This window comes from Metarhizium album (assembly GCF_000804445.1).
Source record: "Metarhizium album ARSEF 1941 chromosome Unknown scaffold_13, whole genome shotgun sequence".
Lineage (NCBI taxonomy): Eukaryota > Fungi > Ascomycota > Sordariomycetes > Hypocreales > Clavicipitaceae > Metarhizium > Metarhizium album.
Window position 1 is genome coordinate 694,419 of NW_024467587.1, and position 17,591 is coordinate 712,009.

A 17,591-nucleotide genomic window follows, 5' to 3' on the forward strand; every position below is an offset into this window, starting at 1 on the left:
GTATTGCCATGTTTAAAAGGGCGATTTTTTCTGGGGGTTCTTATATAGCTATAACTTCATTGCATCGGCTTTGTGTGTACCATCACCTCCCGATGCTTGATGTGTGCCCTAACCAGCAGGTAGAAGTTGAAAATATATTCATTTTCTCACTAATAACAACTACATGAGTTCACGGATTTACTTGCTTGGAGCATACGGATGGGCATGGTAGGAATTTGCTTGTAATTAGACGCTGGATCAGCCTACGTGAAGCCCTGCACAGTGACAGCCTCGTACTTCCAATGCTATCAAAATTTTGGTGTGGCGGCAATGACTCACATCAGGAGGACAACATTATGGCTGTTTAGGAGGTCGTGGGGGTAGATCCTCCCGTGCTACACGACCTGCCTTGATTGACACTCCGGCATGAAATCATCGTCTTATCAAACAAATCGCTGATCAATCCCGCGCCTCGTGACGAATGAAATGATTTGTGCCATGTTGCTGAAGGCGTTTCGCATCAATCACTTGTTGGAAGCCCTACTCTCCATCTTGAGGCATTGATTCAAGTCAGCCACCTGCGTGCCGCTGCCTCTTGTCCAAACTCTCGCGCTGGATCACAGAGGCCGATGCGAATTGCACCTCACCAAGATTTTGCTCAGAATTCTCGTCACCGAGGCCGCCAACTAGCTTTGAAATTCTCAACATAGCCATGTACCTCAAATCACACACCTGTTCCGGGGAAGGCGCCCTTCTTTGACAAAACCACGATTCCTCTTTCTCGAGCAATGTATCCTTTCATCAGATCCTGTCACAAACGCAAATTAACAATTCACTCTTGTACATGATCTGATCATCAGGACCACACGAAATTTCATTTCTGCCTGAGACCATCGGGGTGAGGCACCAGGTGCTGTTTTATGGAGGGGTAGATGGTTGTCTGTAAGGCACAGACCGAGTGACTCTTGAGAGGGAGAATTTTGGGGGTGGTTGGTAGAATATGCAGTTAGTCTTTAGGATGGGCTTACCTTGTAGATCATGTTCGCCAACAAGCACTCGACCTCATCTGTATCGACAAGCTCCCCGCCACTACCCATGCAAATCCCGACTCGAAATTCGGAGACTGGTATTCGCGTCCTGCGAACAGGGGTTGTTTCGCCCTCTTTGAGCTCGTCAAACCCGCCAGCGATGAAGACCTTGCGTAGGAGGTTGCGCAGAGCAATGTCACGGCCGCGTTCTAGTGTCAAATAAATGCGCTTTTTGACAAATTCATCCTCGCCTTTTTGCAGGGCTAGATCGAAATTGTGTAAATCCCCTCGTTTGATACACTCGGCAAGTGGTAAGAAAAGTTCCTGCAACCGAGGAAACGGTTGCAGCAGCGTCTTGGTAGGAAGAACGTGACTAGTCAACAGTCGGCAGGGGATGAGATATGTCAAGATGCGCCTGTATCTATTAGTCGTTATATTCGTGGCTTTTTATTCTTGACATACTCTGCGTTGCTTTTGGCATCCTTGTGGCATAGTTGCCATGCTTCAATAAGGTGTTTCTCGGCCTGTTCCGGATCATGTTAAAGATCTGCTCAACGGAATTGAGCGTATAAAGTACCTGAACATAATTCTCCTCGAGAAAGAACAGAACACCTTCATAGTATTTAAAAGTGACTCTCTGAGTCCTTGGAAATGCTTCCAATGGTGGCATGTCTCCCTTGTCTTTATAGACAGCCAACGTTTTCAGAATCGTTCTTGATAATGACGCGCTGTTGAGCTTGAAATAGGTCTTGAACAACAGATTGATAACAAAGTATATCCCCCATTTTCGAGATTCTTCTATCGGTGCTCTACATCGTTATGCGTGATCAGAGTCATATCAAGCACCTGGTGGCAGGTGCAGCTCACCTATCATTTAGACATAGAGTAAATATACGCTTCAAATGCTGTTCACAGTCTCTCAGCTGACCCTGCTTCTCTAGTTCCGGGTCAAAGTCATCCTGCATCAGCGCTGCAGTTCCGGAGTTTTCGGTAGAAGAGCGACTTCTCTCATCGTCGGACTTGATAGCAAACAGCCTCAGATACTTCCCAACGACGTACAGGGTGGGAATTGTCCATGCTTCAAAGCCAGAGTTGTTGTATCCCCGAATTAGCATGGAAGTAAGTTCTTTCCACGCCTCGTAGACTTTTGTCCAAGATGACTGGGGAATAGGACTTTAGCCCACATACATTTGCCTGGAGACAGTACGACAGCAACTCACCTTGCCGCTCTCCCCAGCAAGAATCTCACCTATAGCGTTCCAGTATGCGACATATACTTCAACCCATCCATTGATCTCGTCATTATCTATAGTCTTTCGAGCAGACGTCTGGGACTTGATGAAATGCTTAATGTCTCCCTTGGCGCTATGGGTATTGGTGCTCTGCCATATGCGTCTCAGCCGTTGCGGTTCATGAGGAGGCGGCACCGGTGAGATCGTCTGTGCTAGCAGGTACCCATTTCGCAGAGCGTGCGCTTTGGAAAAGTCTTCGAATAATTCATTCATGCTGACGCAAAACTAGTTTGAGTGAATAGGGACTTGGTAATTTTTCCATGAAAGCAGCGACTGAGAAACGTTGGCTCCGATGTCCCTCAATCCTCGCATGAGCCGACCAGATGCGCCAGCCGTTCCAGACAAACTTCAGGCAGCTTGCGCCTGGGTTAAACCTCATTCGGTCCGTGCTTGTACGGTGTACCTCAACTCCACCAGAAACGGCCGTCGCCTTTTTCGCTTAACAGGTACTATCACGTGAACGCATTCTTGACCCCTGTGGCCACTGGGTCTCATTTAGCCAATCGTTGGCGAAGCCTAACCTGCCTTGCTGTGTGCCCTCCCCACCAACCGCGCACAAAAAAATCCGCTCCATCTTCTTCCACTTTGACTATCACCAAATTCCGCCAGTTGTCGAAGACATTGACCACCGTTACTGTGAGTCAATCAATATTATTCAAACCGCATCATATAAACTTACTAACATATAATACAGATGGGTAAGCAGTTCCCCTGCATTCTTTTCACCTACATCCTGGGATTGGGTCCGAGGAAGTTGGACAACATCGAGGCATCGTCGATCCCGGCATATTCACCACCAACGAGAGAATACTTGACGTATTGTGTGTAAAGGGTGGAGGGCTTCGGGCGAGGTCGATACTTTTGCCATCGGTCCGGATTGCGCAGCGTAGAATTATTTGATTCAGCTCTGGCGTCTCGGCAAATTTCCTCTCCGACTCGATTTCGCTCTAAACCTGGCCACTCCATTCGGACTGATTGTCTCGCTCCATCAAAATGGATGACGAATCTCGCGAGCTTATGAGATATGAACAACCGCATGGAAACAACGGAACTAACTAGCTTTTTTTCCTGTCCATAGGTCGTCTTCAAGAATACGAGGTCATTGGGCGCCACCTGCCCACGGAGGCCAACCCGACCCCGGATATGTACCGTATGACCATTTTCGCACCCAACGAGACGGTTGCCAAGTCCCGATTCTGGTACTTCTTGCGCGGTCTCCGAAAGGTCAAGAAGGCTACTGGCGAGATTGTCAGCGTCAAGGCCGTGAGGATACCCCTACCCGATCACCCACACCGAGTCGTACAGGCTTTGTATTTGTCGCAACATGGAGGCTCACAATTTGGCACATAGATCCACGAGAAGCACCCACAGAAGGTCAAGAACTTTGGCATCTGGCTGCGCTACGACTCTCGCTCCGGTACACACAATATGTACAAGGAGTATCGTGAGATGTCCCGCACTGATGCCGTCGAGGCCCTGTACTCTGACATGGCTGCCCGCCACCGTGCTCGTTTCAGGTCGATCCACGTACGTACACCATGCTGTTGCAATTGGTTTTCCACGGGATCTTTGGTTTGAATCAGCAGCTGACTCGTGTCGACAGGTTCTCCGTGTTGTTGAGATTGAGAAGACCGATGATGTCAAACGCCCCTACATCAAGCAGCTCCTCCAGAAGGGTCTGAGCTTTCCTCTGCCTCATCGTATTACCAAGACCAGCAACTCGAAGGTGTTCAGTGCAAAGCGACCTTCCACCTTTGCCTAGAGGAATTCTGGTTCCGGGGGATGGTTGGGTCAAGGTTCTGCGGGTGTTACAACGGTCAAGGAAATATCAACTGCATTTGCCTGGTAATGGCAGGCAACGAATAAAGCCAAAAAGAAGAAACACTCTTCAATGCTACGTCATGGGGATGGAGAGTGACGCGAATTCAACGCCGTACCAGTAGCTGGAGTCTGAAAAGGAATTCACGTTTACCTTAAGCATACCCCTGTGTTTTCGTGACTCTGAATCGTGAGCGAGTCAAGGTCTGGTCTACTTGAGTAAGTTGGAGTTGATTGGAATATGCAATTAAGTGGTTGTACATGGGAACTACGAGGCAGCCGCGGCTTGTCCGACTTGCTTTGCTGTGGAAGCCTTCTTTCCGTAGTCACCAACGCCCCGGACCAAAAGAAGAAACAAAAGACCAGACTGGCCCGTGATTCCTGGACAAACTTTCTGCCGTTGCCTGCCGTTGTGTCAAATCCACTTAAATTGATGAAGACTCCTGCTAAACTGCTTACCCACCAAGTACTTACCTAGATAGACGGATCACGGCTTAAATCGGCGGCATAGGGTACAATGCACGGTATCCACATGGGAAGCAAACCTCGGTGACGCCCTCAGGTGACTCATGCTAGATTTGAGATTTTACCATAATGTTCTCAGGAGCATCGAATATCTTTGTGATATACGCACGAAAGGCTGATTTTTCATCCACAGTACCTCGCCGAATGGGACGTCCTTCACACTCCTACTTGATGTCTCAGTTAAGTCGCTCTAAAGGAGAGGCATGGGGCGAGGCAGAACAAGTCGACATGGTGAATCCTTCCCCTCTGGAATGGGTCATGACCAGGACAACGCTCCCAGCTTCGCCTCTTCCACCGTTAAATACTCGTCCGGAGATTCGGACCGAGCGACTCGTCCTGCGTCCCACGTTGGAAAGCGATTTGGAGGAATGGCATGCTCTGCGTCTTCAACCAGAGGTCATGAAATGGACTGGACAGGGAAAGCCAGATCCGGACATCAATTGGTCCAAGGAGACGTTGACATGGAGGCTGTCGCCAGAGGGCGATGCCAAGTACGAATACGTTGTTTGCCTGGCCGACACGAGACAGATGATCGGAACGGCAGGTAGTCATATGCTAGTGGGAGAGCTTGGATGGCCTGTGATAGGGTACTTGCTTCGGAAGGAGTTTTGGGGCAAGGGTTACGCTACAGAACTCGTGCATGCGTTCTTGAAGGCCTGGTGGGCGCTTCCGCGAGACGAGGTCGACGTCAAGGTAGAGAAGAGCACGGCTGTGGAGGAGGACGATGGCAAAGTGAGGGAGTGTATTGTTGCCGTGACGGCTGACAGCAACAAGCCAAGCCAGAGGGTTCTCGCCAAGGCAAATATGCGGTTCGTCAAGGCTTGGGATGTAGTTGGTGAGGATGATGAATCGGTATCTAAGACTCTGTACGGCTACGTGGCTCAGCGCCCGGTGCGGTAACAGGAATCCGGAAACGACGACGAGAAAGCCTACCTTGATACGCAGATTTTATTCAAACACGGAGCGTTTTTTTCCTCTTGTGATGGTCATTGTCGCGCAGTGTAGAGGGGATCAGGATAGCGTCCCGAGAGCTTGGCACGGGAAGAAACACATATCGATCTACTGAGAGTTTAGTGGTGTTTGCCCTTCACAACGGTTGCTGTCTTACATTATCGGACGTCGCCGCGCGAAGATTCAACTGCCTAGGTAGTCGAGGGATAAGAATCCTTCCTTGAGCCCCGCAAGAAATGGCTTGCGAGATTGCCGTGCTAGTTGGTAGGTTATTACGTATGGGTGATGAGGTGTCTTGCATGAGACCAAACGTTGCTTGCACCTCTTAAAAACAGCAAATAAGTATTGTTGCTGCAAAACCTCCTCTCGTCTCCATTCCGGCCACCTATCGAGCCAATAGGTCACCTCACCCATACACCCAATTCTCTTGCAAATGTACATCTCGAGCGCGCCCCTGGTTGCCGCTGCCGTCGCAAGCGGCATTGTTGGTTCTGCCTGGGCAGCTGGTCAGTCAACAAAGTTGGCCTCATATTGGCAACAGACACTTTCAAGCCCATCAACTAACGATCTTGCTACACCAACAAGGTGCTGTCGCTTCACTCTCGCTCAAGGTCATACCTGCACTCCAGACATCACCCCAGTCCACTGCTCCGATATGGGCGGACTTGTACAGACGTGGAGCAGCCCTTTTCCCACAAGTCGCGGTTGGACTTGCTCTTGCATATGGATACGCTGCCTATGATGTGCAGAGTCACGGCGGACAATGGATTGGGTTTGCAGCTGCGGCTAGCAGTGTCTTGGCCATCGTGCCCTTCACCTTGACTGTCATGATGACGACTAATGTTTCGTTGCAGAAGGCAGCCAAAGATGGGATACCGGGCAGTGATCCCCAGGTCAAGCACCTGTTGAACACTTGAGCGTGGATGAACCTTGCCCGAAGTCTATTCCCACTTTCTAGTGTTGTGATCGGTGCTATTTCATTTGCTAATAACAATCCCTAGTTGTCTCTGACTGGTGATGTTATAGTAAGGTGAGAAGTCTAAGACGGAAAAGGGAAGGGGATGAAACACCGTTGCTTGGTCGCCAGACAACAAGATGCAAATGACTTTGCTCCAGGAAATAACACATATGTACAATATCAACACTTACATGGAAATCGGGCCCTGTTCTATGATGCGAATTATCCAGCTGTCTGGTAAACGAAGTTCTACTAAAGCCTTCAAGTAAGATCAAGTGTGTGATGAGGTGTGACAGGATATTATTGACTCACCCCTAACTGGTCAGCTGGCTTGTACTAGAGTCTTTTATCAAAGTGTCTGAAAATATCTTCAAATCGTACACCTTCCCTCCCGAGGATAGCTAACACCTCTATCACTAGACGAGCATTTCGAAAACAGGCTCATTTCGAGGCACTACTAAGTGGGTCAATTGGTCAATCCAACTCTTCAACACAATCATCAGACAACTCCTCAAATCTACCCTCATGAACAGCCTTTTCAACGGGGTTTTGAATATTGACGATGCCGGTCTTTTTCAGTCTAGAGCTATGTCAGTCTCGAGTTACTTAGGCATGAATGACATCCAGATCGATACACTAACCGTTCAAAGAGAACGAAGAGACGTTCTGCCTCGCGCTCTTTTTCCTCATCGGTCATATCTGGCGCATCAACAATCTTCTCCCTATCCAGGAACTGCCCGGTAATAGGGTTGACAAGTTTTTGCGCCCCAAAGCTATCACCTTTATTGAAGGTTGCTGTGGCGGATGCAGGAACAGGCACATTGTTCTGAAATAGAAAACCTGATGCAAAGCCATACCCCACGTTTTCCACAAATTTCGACGCGTCCTTGTCCGATAGGTCGAATAGAAGATGAGAAATAGCGTCCCGTAAGGCTGGAGCAGTAGCATTCGTTGAATTTTTCAACAAGTGTGATGACAGTGAGTCGGAGCGGCCAAGCACACCTTGCCGATCCTGTGCAGTTGGCAGAAGGCCGTCGCGTAGCTTTTGCCGAACTGGCTGAGGAGCCTTTTCGTATACTTTAGCAAGTAGGCTGACCACCGGTGTGACAACGGTTTCGAGGTCACTACCGCTATAAGCTCTTATGCCCTGATCGAGCAAGTCCACAAGCCTTGATGTTAACTTGTGTGGCTCATTGCTGGGATACAGCGCCGATTGACTTAGGTCAGTATGAAGATCGAGGTTAAGAAGCGCGTTGATGAGAGGACCAAAGGGAGCATCCAAGGGTTTGGTTTCGGATATATCTTGTTTCCCAAGTAGCGCCACGATATGGGACACTGCAGGAGCAAACGAAGCAACGTGGGTCTTGGAAAAGTGTGTTACGTTGAACATGAGTTTCAACGTCTCTTCAAGTGCCATGTCCTCCATCGGGTTCAGTTTTCCCTTCTGCTTATCTGACAGGATTTTAACGTGACGTTCCAGGTTGTTGACGAGATGGTACGCTAGCTCGTGATTTTCAATCAAATCTGGCAAATCAATACTGGTACCGTAGGTGGAAAGAAACAACACTCTGGAAAGAAGGAACTCGTCATCCCAATTGCCTGTGTTGAGCCTATCACAAGCCTGAGCAGCATATCCTTGATCCACAAAAATCTGGCGTGTCTCGGGCTTTAAAAGCATAGCATTGGCTATGACTCGCAGGGCCGCTCGTGAAGTGTCATCCGGGGTGTTCTGAAAGGAATATCTCAAAAGCATGGTCATTCCCTTGGGTTATGTTAGAGTAAGATATCATCGAAATGAGTGCTGAGAAGAACACCACATACATCTTTGGTGAAGATGGGATCTGCGTAGTTGGGATCACGTCCATATATTTTTAGCTCTTCTAAAGCATCATTGCGTTCTTTGGCAAAATGTTAGACTTGAATACCATCAAAGTCGTCTGGGTAGTTGAGGCCACCTTTGGGTAACAATGAGATCTTCTCGAGGCCATCGCTTAGCTTATTGACCAGATCTGCTACGGCCTGAAGCTTTTCTAAGGGCGAGCAACTGTTAGCTTGAACTGCGTTGCCGACAACTTCTGATGACAGCGCGCGGCGTGACTCACCTGGCCCAGTGGCAGCTCCCATCGTTGTTGCAGACATCTTGAGCTCAGAAAGGGCGTCAACTGACATTTTTTCAAACAACAAAAGACGATGGACAAGAAGTGATATAATGCTGCCTGGAGAATCCAAGAGTCCCGAATACAACACGGCGTTATGGTTTTAGCGATCCAGGTTCTCACCGCGGGATGGAGCGCCTGATACAGCAATTCAATCGCCGCACAAGCGGAGGGAGGACCAGCACGAAAGCCTAGTTCGCTGACTTAGTAGATCATGAGGCTTGAGGCATGCCGTTGATTTTCCTCCGACCCAACTGACCTAGTGTAGCTGTGGCAGGCGGCGAGCAAGCCAGGACGACGATGGCGGGGACTTGGCCTTCAACCAGGAAGATGAGCCGACGCCTCCAACGGAAATAAAATCACCTCGTTTTGATGCCAATCTTTGAAACTCAGAAGCCTGGAGATTTGGAGGACGTGCTTTTCGGAGCATCAGTTGATCCACCGGGGGAATGCTAAAGGAGCACCTGCAGCTTGCACCCCTCCCTGCATCCTGCGTTGGCTTACGGAGTAGTTCATTACTAATTAGCGCCCGCGGTGCCTTGCACGCGTTTTCGTGAAGCGTGGTCGCGTTCATCGAAAAGTTGGGGCGTCTGTGGCTACCCAGCCTCCATGGGACCTGGGACCTGGGCAACCGAATTTCTGCTGTACCCAACTCGGCTGAGTTTACGACTCATCTCGCCCTTCAACTTTTCACCTCGACCCTTAATTTCGCGCCTCCCGTCTCGCCTGCGTCCCGTTTGGTCGCCCGTCTAAACGGTCCTCGACGTGTACCTGGACGGGGCCCCGACTTGCTGCAAGCCTGAATACTCGTCGTTTGTTCAGTGGCAACGATTCCTCACAACTGTCTACCGCGACCTCTTGCATGGCACTTGTGTTAGCTTGCCGGCCAACTCTTTGCTCTCTAGATCGCCTGGGTGGCAGCCATGGCATCTTCAGTAGCCTCGGCCTCTCCCATAAATATCCTGATTGCACTTCCAGCTCGGCCTCCAACTCCTCCTCGTGAAGCTAGTCCCGAAGTCGACGTCTCTCTCAAGTCAGTCGTCTTGGGGCGAGCCTCAGCCTTTGACCCAACATCGAGTCTTCATACTCCGCCAAACGCCCATTCCCTCGCCTCACCTATCGCCACAGGATCCAACCACAGCTCCAGTCGTGCTCGAAAGAAGGTGGAGTGGTCCTCTCACACAGACTATCGGGAAGCACCCCAATATCCTGAAGGCGCGAAGGCCTTCAAGTTTTCGCCATTTTCAGCTTCGTCGTCAGCAACATGCTCCAAACCTGTCAAGAGCATCCTCAAGCCTTCTCCGTCTCCAAATCCACTGGCTTCCTCCACGAGCGAGTTCCATGGTTCTTCTCCGCTTAATATAATTGAAATGCTGGACTCGACTATCAAGCAGCTGGCCGGCCCTGACCGGGACTCCAAGCTCGATGCATATATGATGCTCTCCAGAGCCCTCAAGGCCTCCAACAACCTCCCGGATCGCGTCGCTTTGCAGGACAAAATGAGCCTGTTTATGCAATTTGTTCAGCGTGATATGACAGCAAAGTCGGATCATGGAAACCTGGACACTTCTTTGATCAATCATTCTCTTACATTACTCGCCACCTTTCTTCACTTCCCGGCCATCGCGTCTACTCTCACCGCTGACTTCAGCATTTTTGTCATCGATCACGCCATCCGTTCCTTTGAAGACGACGCGATGCCCAAGGATGTGGCGCGGCATCTTATGCAAGTTGTGGCATTCCAGAACTTTTCTGCTAAAGTCATGACCTCGGAGAGAGTTGGTCGTCTTGTGACAGCGTTGCACATGATTGAACACCACTTGAAAGGGAAGAGCATCGTTATGAGCCGCCTACACATATACAAGCGACTGATCAAACAGTCTAGAAACCACATGGCTGTCCACCTTGATTGGATCAAGGATATGTTCACCGACATGCTCAGTTTTGTCAAAGACATTCGCTCACAAGCCATCAGCTTGGGAATGGAAGCCGGTTTCGAGTTGCGGTCCGAAAAGCAATTGCTGCGAAAAGCGACTGAACTGTTTCAAGTAGCCAACGATGGCGAAACATACATCGACTTCTATATAAAGAGACTGCAGGCAATGATCAAGGAAAAGAACTCTTGCCACTTCGTTCCCCAGATCTGGAGCGTCGTCACTCTGTTTCTACGTTGTCCCCTGGACAGATGGCATCACTATGGACCATGGTTGACCCTAGTACAATCTGCTTTCAACATGACGGACAACGCCACGAAACAAGAAGCAAACTTTGCCTGGAACAGATACATCTATCTCTCGCTTTCAGACAGCAGAGTCAGTCCCAAGTGCATCGCGACATTATGTCAACCTCTCTTGAGCCAACTTCGCAGAAAATCGAGCTTGAAGCAGCAAGATGACGCTATGAAACTGCGCCGGGTTGTCATTGGCGGTATATGCAATCTATACTACTACGCATTTACCCCTGGTGGTGACAAATATGATATAGATGTCATGTGGGATGTCACCGTGCAACCAATCATCGGCCAACTGATTTGTCTGGATGGGAAACCTGACGTTACAGGAGATGGCATTATGCAAGCAGCCAGGCTACTGGTTGGTCTCTTGGATGTTGTCACACCGCGTATCTGGAGGCAAGACCGCATCGTGGATCTGCCTCCGGTCAAACCGGACGAACTCCCTGCCATCGATTCGAAGTGGGTTCGAAGGAATTGTAGCAAGGTGTTCAAACTGGTTGGACCTATCATTGGAAAGAAATTTGTCGATCTTGCGAATAAAGAAAGCTTGATCTACCGACTGTGGCAGGCAATTGTGGGATCTGTTACAGCTGCCTCTGCAAAAGATATCAAGGTTTCCGAGGATACGGCCAAGTTTGTCGGCTGCGCGTTTGGTTTCCTCTCTTCAATTTTTGCGAAACAGGACGCTGAACCCGAATCTGCTTCACACAACTCAAAATTCCTCTCCAGCGTCTCCAATTTTGTACATCTTCTCATCGATGGACTAGGACTTCTCCCATTTACTGAGAAGAAACTTTCCATGACGGTACTAAATACCTTTGAGCCGGTTTCTACTCCGTCGCAGCGGATGGACAGATCAGAGAAACCCAGAGGGGTCATACGTATGCCCCTGCATCACTTGTTCGTTATGCTTGCTGCTGTCCCCGCTGGCTGCAGCGATGATGACGCTTTGGCCAGGTTCCTCCAGTCAATTTTTGAGCCTTTCTTGAAAGGTAGAACTGCTAGAGGACGTCTTGATTTGACAAAAGAGCTCTTGCAGCTGTTGCCTCGCAACGCTCTGTCGCCATACGGGCCCTGGTTGCTGGCTGCAGATTGTGCCAAAGCATATATTGACAACCGTTCGCCCCTTATCGCTGGAACTGTTCCGACTGCGGACAAAATGAACGGTCCAGAGTTGCGGGAAATTGTGTCCCTCATAGAGCGTGGTCTCACTTCTCACCCAAATCTACCTCCTCAGCTATGGACTCCATTGTTTGATTCTGTTGCCACCCACGTCTCAAACGATTTCGGTGACGCTGGCTGCTCTCTAGTCGTCATAGAGCCTTTGGCTAAAGCGATATTCGATATGACGGGTGCAGCAGCTGAAGGCCCATCCACTCTGATCTGCCAAGCTGTTATCTCACTCTTCAAACATGCGAAACTGCCGCGAGACAGACAAGCCGTGGAAGCTGCCCGGTCAAGGCTCTGGGGAGCGCCTCCAACTCTGCCTAAGATGACGTTTTTCGCACCATTCGATCATCTCTACAAACTTGGAAATCGCTTTTTGGTAGACTCATATGATGAACACTTGGACGCCGAATGGAGTGTGCGTGCTATGCCGTTGCTCGAGGCGGTGGATATGTTCTTGGAAAAGAACTTGTCCCTCTTTGGAGTAGAGGTGCTGGGCAAACTACAGACTGGACTCGGCTTGTGGCTTCAAGACGAAAAAGCTCACCTTCAACAGGAGCATGGTTCTTTGTTAACATGTGTGAGTTCGAATTCGAAGATTCCCAAACTGTCCATTTTCCATTGACATTCTTTTTCAAAGGTTTTTACGATCTGGGACCATGTTTGCTGCCATCTCGCTGCTCAAAAACTGCTAAAAAGACAAGATTTGGACGTTATCGAACAAGTCCTCACGGCTGCCTTTAAGAGTACGCATGCAACCATCGTGAATAGAACAGGCGTTATGTGGAATACCACCATGATGAAGGATGATGAAAATATTGAGTGCTCAGACCGCCTCATGGCCGCCATTTCTTCTGTGCGATCCAAGATTGATATTGTTGTGCCAGGTGTCAGCGGAGATACTTCCCGCGGAATACAGGCTCCCAAAGGAGGCCCGCCAATCGGTGACGGTTTGGACGTTGTATCGCCATCGTCGTCTCATCCTGATGCCAGCATTGCAACGTCAACCACTAGGTCATCTACTTCCAGAATGCCAATGACTAAGAGGCGACGTCTAGAAATGACGCCTGAGCTCCATCATACAAAGCTCACAAAACGAATGAGCACTCCGCGCCGCCGGCATGACGACTCTCAAATCCAGTTCAAGCCAATTGCGTCGTCACCTTTGCATGATGAGTCTCAGCACCTAACTGAACGCCAGAAGGAAGTCCGAGAAAGACAGCGTCAAAATGCACTTTTATACACAGATGCCCAACCCAGTCTCTCTCCACCGTCAGCCGGCAATCCGGGAGGGCCAAGTACACAAAGGAATGCGCCTGCGGGTGGTAAGCTAGCACAGGAGAGCACTCCGAAACATGGTAAATCGTTCGAAGACCTCATCAGCTCGACACCGACCCCCAGGCGTGGCCAGGTGTTTCAAATGGACGACTTCAATGACCCTCCATCCTCGCCGCCTGCCCCTCGACCGTGCCCTCTTCTATCTGAAATACAATCTCGGTCGAGGGCAGGAAGTGCCATGGAGAGTTGGGAGTTTTCCTCGCCGCCCGGTTCTCCTGTTGAGAATCTACAGATCGAAGACGCAGAGCTGCGGCCCACAGGTTCTGCAGACGTAGAAGGCCCAAGAAAATTGCGTCGCTCCTCGAAACGAAAAAGACGTACGGAAGCCGAGGCTTGCCAGTCTACCGACCAAACAGATCCTAACAAGCGTGAAGACAAGGATGTATCGAGCTTCAAGAAAGCTGAAGATCAGTCATCCAAGCGTTCCTCGAGAGCACCTTCCACACCCGGAAAAGGTATGGTTACACGAGCAAAAACAGCCCAAGCCAATCCTAAGCTCGAGGTGGACTTATCTACGGGATCCAAATCTCTGTCGTGCCGCCGCTCCTCACGGCGTGTGGAGGGCGGTAACAAGATGACGGCGTCAAAAGTAGATGGAACGTCAAAACCTGGAGCAGTTTCGGATCTTCGGGTTGCGGCTCACAAGGGCGGAAATACCTTGAAACCCGTTGATGGTTCACAATCGCCTGATCACAATCAGGGGGGCTTAAAGATTCTACTTAGGTCTCATAAGTCCATTCTAGTTCACTCAGATTCTACTTGTTCATCACTCGAAAAGCCGGAAACTGCGACTATTGAAACGCCAATTCCAGTGATACTATCTACGGAGGAGCCTTCGGAGAAGACAGAAGCAACACCATCTCGGAGGAAGAGAAAGAGGACTGGAAGACATTCTGACAAGGGCCACAAAAGGCGGCGATCTGTTGGCAATGAAATGGAAGAAGTGCCAGTCGGGCAACAGAAACAGTCCGAACTACCTCCACCGCAGACTTGTGACTGCATGGATAAGCCCGCTGAAGGCATTCAGACCAGAAGCGGCCTTCGCAGGCAACATTCACCTCGTCATGAGTCAAGACATATTCGAAAAGATGCCAAGCGTGGACCCAAGAACCCAAGGGAGAATGTGGATGGCGGTGATACTGATGAGGAAGTACAATCTCAATTGGCAAAAGAATCTAGTGCGGCGTCACAGCAGAGTCACCCAGATGGAGTTCGCCAAGTTGTAGCGGGCGAGGAGATGGCAGAGGGGAGAGCCGATGAAGATGCGATGGAGCTCGAAACAAATTCCAAGTTTGGTCAAACCATGAAAGATTGGGTTGACACAAAGACGAGTGCAGAAACACCACTTGGAGAAGACACCTCCCCGACGATTATGGAAACTTTGCGGAGTGGGTTGGATAAACTACGCAGCGCATCCCTGAGCCGAGAGAAGGTCTATGAAGTAGAAGACATTTTGATGGACATGAAGCGTGAACTTTTTGAAGCCGAGAGGAGAGGGAGAGCCTCTGATGGACCAGGAAGAGAAAATCGACAGGTCAGTAAGACCACGAAAGGAGCATAATGTTTGCTACAAGGAACAGCCTTTACAGCGTGCATTGGAGCATTAGTGGCCGTTGTACGAGACGTTTTTTTTTTGGCCCTTTTTTTCCCTGTTTTTTTGTACATGGCTGTACATAGACTTTGAGCATGGACCTTGGTGTTGGAAAGGATATTTTTTGTGTATTGGGCAATGCCTTATGAATGAGGGATAACATGGTGTTCGATACCAGACGACGCACAGCATATGCTAGATCACAAGTCGAAGACAAAGACAAGTTCGTAGCACGGGTGCAAAGGACAATGACAACGTAAGCTGGACTTGGCTCGGGGCAGGTCGTTGCAAACGGAGAGCGCATACTAATGGTATTATGATATAATGAACCCTACCGCCCCCAGTCCAACTTGGGAAAATTTAGAAGTCACAATGGTGATGATCTGAGATTGGTCGGCGGTACTCGGAGGTGCTCCTGGTCAAGCTAAAGTACGGAACTCCCAATTTCGGTATCCCGAAAGTGGACCATGATGACTTTTAGCAGCCGTTTAGGAGAAGGCGTGGGGCATGTTGGGCCCCTTCGCATTTGCACGAACCATGCCAAGCACAGGATTGAACATCATCATGAGCCTCTCCATTAGTTTCGGTTCCCCGTTCGGACATGGCGACAATCCAGCGTCGGTCAAGAAACGGCCGAGGGCTCACCTAAAAGTGAAGCAAGGCGCAGAGGACCGGTTGCGGCCACGGGAGGATGAAATGTATGCGGAACGGTGGGATATGCTTTGGATGGTGCAATGCAAAACTGTAGACGTAGCAGTTAACCGAGCTGGGTGCGTAACGTACCTGGAGAAGTATGTAGTTTGTTGCTAGCTGCGAGGGAAAATGCGCCAAAACACGTTGCAGGTTTGAGTTTGTCGACAATGTGAATGGATAACCACTAGTTCCACGAACATGGGGTCAGAGACCTTGATAACCGGTTGTTGGAGACTTTGGGGAGACGTTTCGTCCTCTTCACATTCCTGCGACGGGAGACAGCGACACGGACTCGTGTCTACTTGAAGAGGGCCACAGCGAAGTACACTGAATCCGAAACGCTCATCTGCGACGTGATATCCACAGAAAAACAAAGGCTCGATCGAGATGGTCACACAGGCCATCAGAACGTGCGTCTTGTCAACTCCAAGGCGACAAGTTGAGGGCTTGGATGGCCTTTATTACCTTGAGTACTTAAGTACTTGGTAAGTACCTAGGTACTTGAGGCTTGGCATTGCTGACAGCGTTGGACGCGGACGGCATGGCAATGCGCAATGCCAAGTACCTGAATGTTTCCCCTCCCATCGTCAACTCCACATGCGACAGATTCTGCGCCCCCAATTTCCGTTCCATCTGGCCCCGGAGAAACTCTCTTCTCTACAGGATTCTCAGCCGGCGGCCCGGCGTACTGCGCATGAGACAACATGGCCCGCTGTTCGGTGGTTGTGGCACCAGTGTCATGGCGTCTATTGCTCGGGGCGCTCACCACCCCATATGACCCACTTTTTATGCGGCAAGCCCTGCTGCCATGCCCTATAGTACATTCTTAGTACAAAGGTATGGCAGCTTTACTTAACTCTAAAAAGCTTCATTGAAAATCGACGGATTTTTTAATAACGCTGCAGCCGTACGAATTTTTCAACAGGCAGCAGCTTTTTCCTTCAACAACATCGCAATGGCTGACGAAGGCCCTTACAACCCCTTAAATCCGCCCTTAAATTTGCCGCCCCCGCCAGGGTATAGCAGCTTTAATGACCTCTATAATGCCGTACAAAATGGCACTAAGCATTTGCAGAGATCGCACACAAGCAGAGATTGAAACTGCCGCAAGGAATTAATGCTCTCAGCAGCAGCTGCTAGCGCTATTACAACAATTAAATTGCAATATAAATAATAGAGAAAGAAGACTAATTAGAAGATAGAGCTCCCTTAAGATTAAGGAATTTATTTCTTTAATGCTATTGCTGCTATTGCAGCTAATAGATATAACTAGATGTTAAGAACTAGCCTTACAGGCTACTGCGTATAAGCGTTACTAGTATTAACTATAAACTTAAGGAGAGAAAAGAGGGAAAGAAGAAGCTCTCTATCTCTTCTTTTTCTTTTATTATATATATATAGGTTTAATGTATATTTAAAGTATACTTAATAAGGCATTAATATAGTGCTTTATACCTACTTAAGCTTAAAGCTTAAGTCTATTATATACTCTTCTTCTAGTAGGTTTATCTATATTACTACTATATAGTAGAAATAAATATATAGTATAAATCCCCCTAGTAACTATATATTTCTACTCTATATTTTTTATATATAGTGTTAGCGGCAGATACTGCCTACTAGAAAAAACACCTACAAAAACAAAGGAAACAACTGCAGCACACAAATTGCCTACAAGGAACGTTTGCATGCATTTTACATGCAAGGATTTAATATGCTTTACGCCTACATTTCTTTGCATATATAATTAAGGTTAAGAGAGGAATGCTAGCTAGAATTTAACAAAAACACTAATAAGCTATAAAGGCTAATCTACTCTATAGCAGGAAAGCAGCTACAAGAGTTATTTTTAGCCTCTAAGG

General features: G+C 49.0%; 6 protein-coding genes across 6 annotated transcripts; 4 read left to right on the forward strand and 2 right to left on the reverse strand.

Annotated features, from left to right (window-relative positions):
- Nucleotides 1-992: 992 nt before the first annotated feature.
- MAM_05446 (COP9 signalosome complex subunit 12) lies at nucleotides 993-2,512 on the reverse strand (the record flags this gene model as incomplete). Its single annotated transcript, XM_040824244.1, has 5 exons — nucleotides 993-1,422; nucleotides 1,470-1,531; nucleotides 1,585-1,816; nucleotides 1,875-2,167; nucleotides 2,228-2,512. The coding sequence occupies 5 exons, from the start codon at nucleotides 2,510-2,512 to the stop codon at nucleotides 993-995; spliced, it is 1,302 nt and encodes a 433-aa protein (XP_040677956.1).
- A 930-nt stretch (nucleotides 2,513-3,442) lies between these two features.
- MAM_05447 (60S ribosomal protein L20) lies at nucleotides 3,443-4,061 on the forward strand (the record flags this gene model as incomplete). Its single annotated transcript, XM_040824245.1, has 3 exons — nucleotides 3,443-3,562; nucleotides 3,650-3,826; nucleotides 3,903-4,061. 3 exons carry the CDS (start codon nucleotides 3,443-3,445, stop codon nucleotides 4,059-4,061), a joined length of 456 nt encoding a protein of 151 aa, XP_040677957.1.
- Nucleotides 4,062-4,711: 650 nt separating this feature from the next.
- On the forward strand, nucleotides 4,712-5,542 carry MAM_05448 (Acyl-CoA N-acyltransferase; the record flags this gene model as incomplete). The annotated part of the gene is made up of 1 exon (XM_040824246.1): nucleotides 4,712-5,542. One exon carries the CDS (start codon nucleotides 4,712-4,714, stop codon nucleotides 5,540-5,542), a length of 831 nt encoding a protein of 276 aa, XP_040677958.1.
- A 484-nt stretch (nucleotides 5,543-6,026) lies between these two features.
- MAM_05449 (uncharacterized protein) lies at nucleotides 6,027-6,510 on the forward strand (the record flags this gene model as incomplete). Its single annotated transcript, XM_040824247.1, has 2 exons — nucleotides 6,027-6,099; nucleotides 6,146-6,510. The coding sequence occupies 2 exons, from the start codon at nucleotides 6,027-6,029 to the stop codon at nucleotides 6,508-6,510; spliced, it is 438 nt and encodes a 145-aa protein (XP_040677959.1).
- A 515-nt stretch (nucleotides 6,511-7,025) lies between these two features.
- Nucleotides 7,026-8,720, reverse strand: MAM_05450 (Guanine nucleotide exchange factor, Ric8; the record flags this gene model as incomplete). Its single annotated transcript, XM_040824248.1, has 4 exons — nucleotides 7,026-7,131; nucleotides 7,193-8,313; nucleotides 8,373-8,449; nucleotides 8,477-8,720. 4 exons carry the CDS (start codon nucleotides 8,718-8,720, stop codon nucleotides 7,026-7,028), a joined length of 1,548 nt encoding a protein of 515 aa, XP_040677960.1.
- Nucleotides 8,721-9,630: 910 nt separating this feature from the next.
- Nucleotides 9,631-15,006, forward strand: MAM_05451 (Rap1-interacting factor 1; the record flags this gene model as incomplete). Its single annotated transcript, XM_040824249.1, has 2 exons — nucleotides 9,631-12,687; nucleotides 12,748-15,006. The coding sequence occupies 2 exons, from the start codon at nucleotides 9,631-9,633 to the stop codon at nucleotides 15,004-15,006; spliced, it is 5,316 nt and encodes a 1,771-aa protein (XP_040677961.1).
- Nucleotides 15,007-17,591: the final 2,585 nt, after the last annotated feature.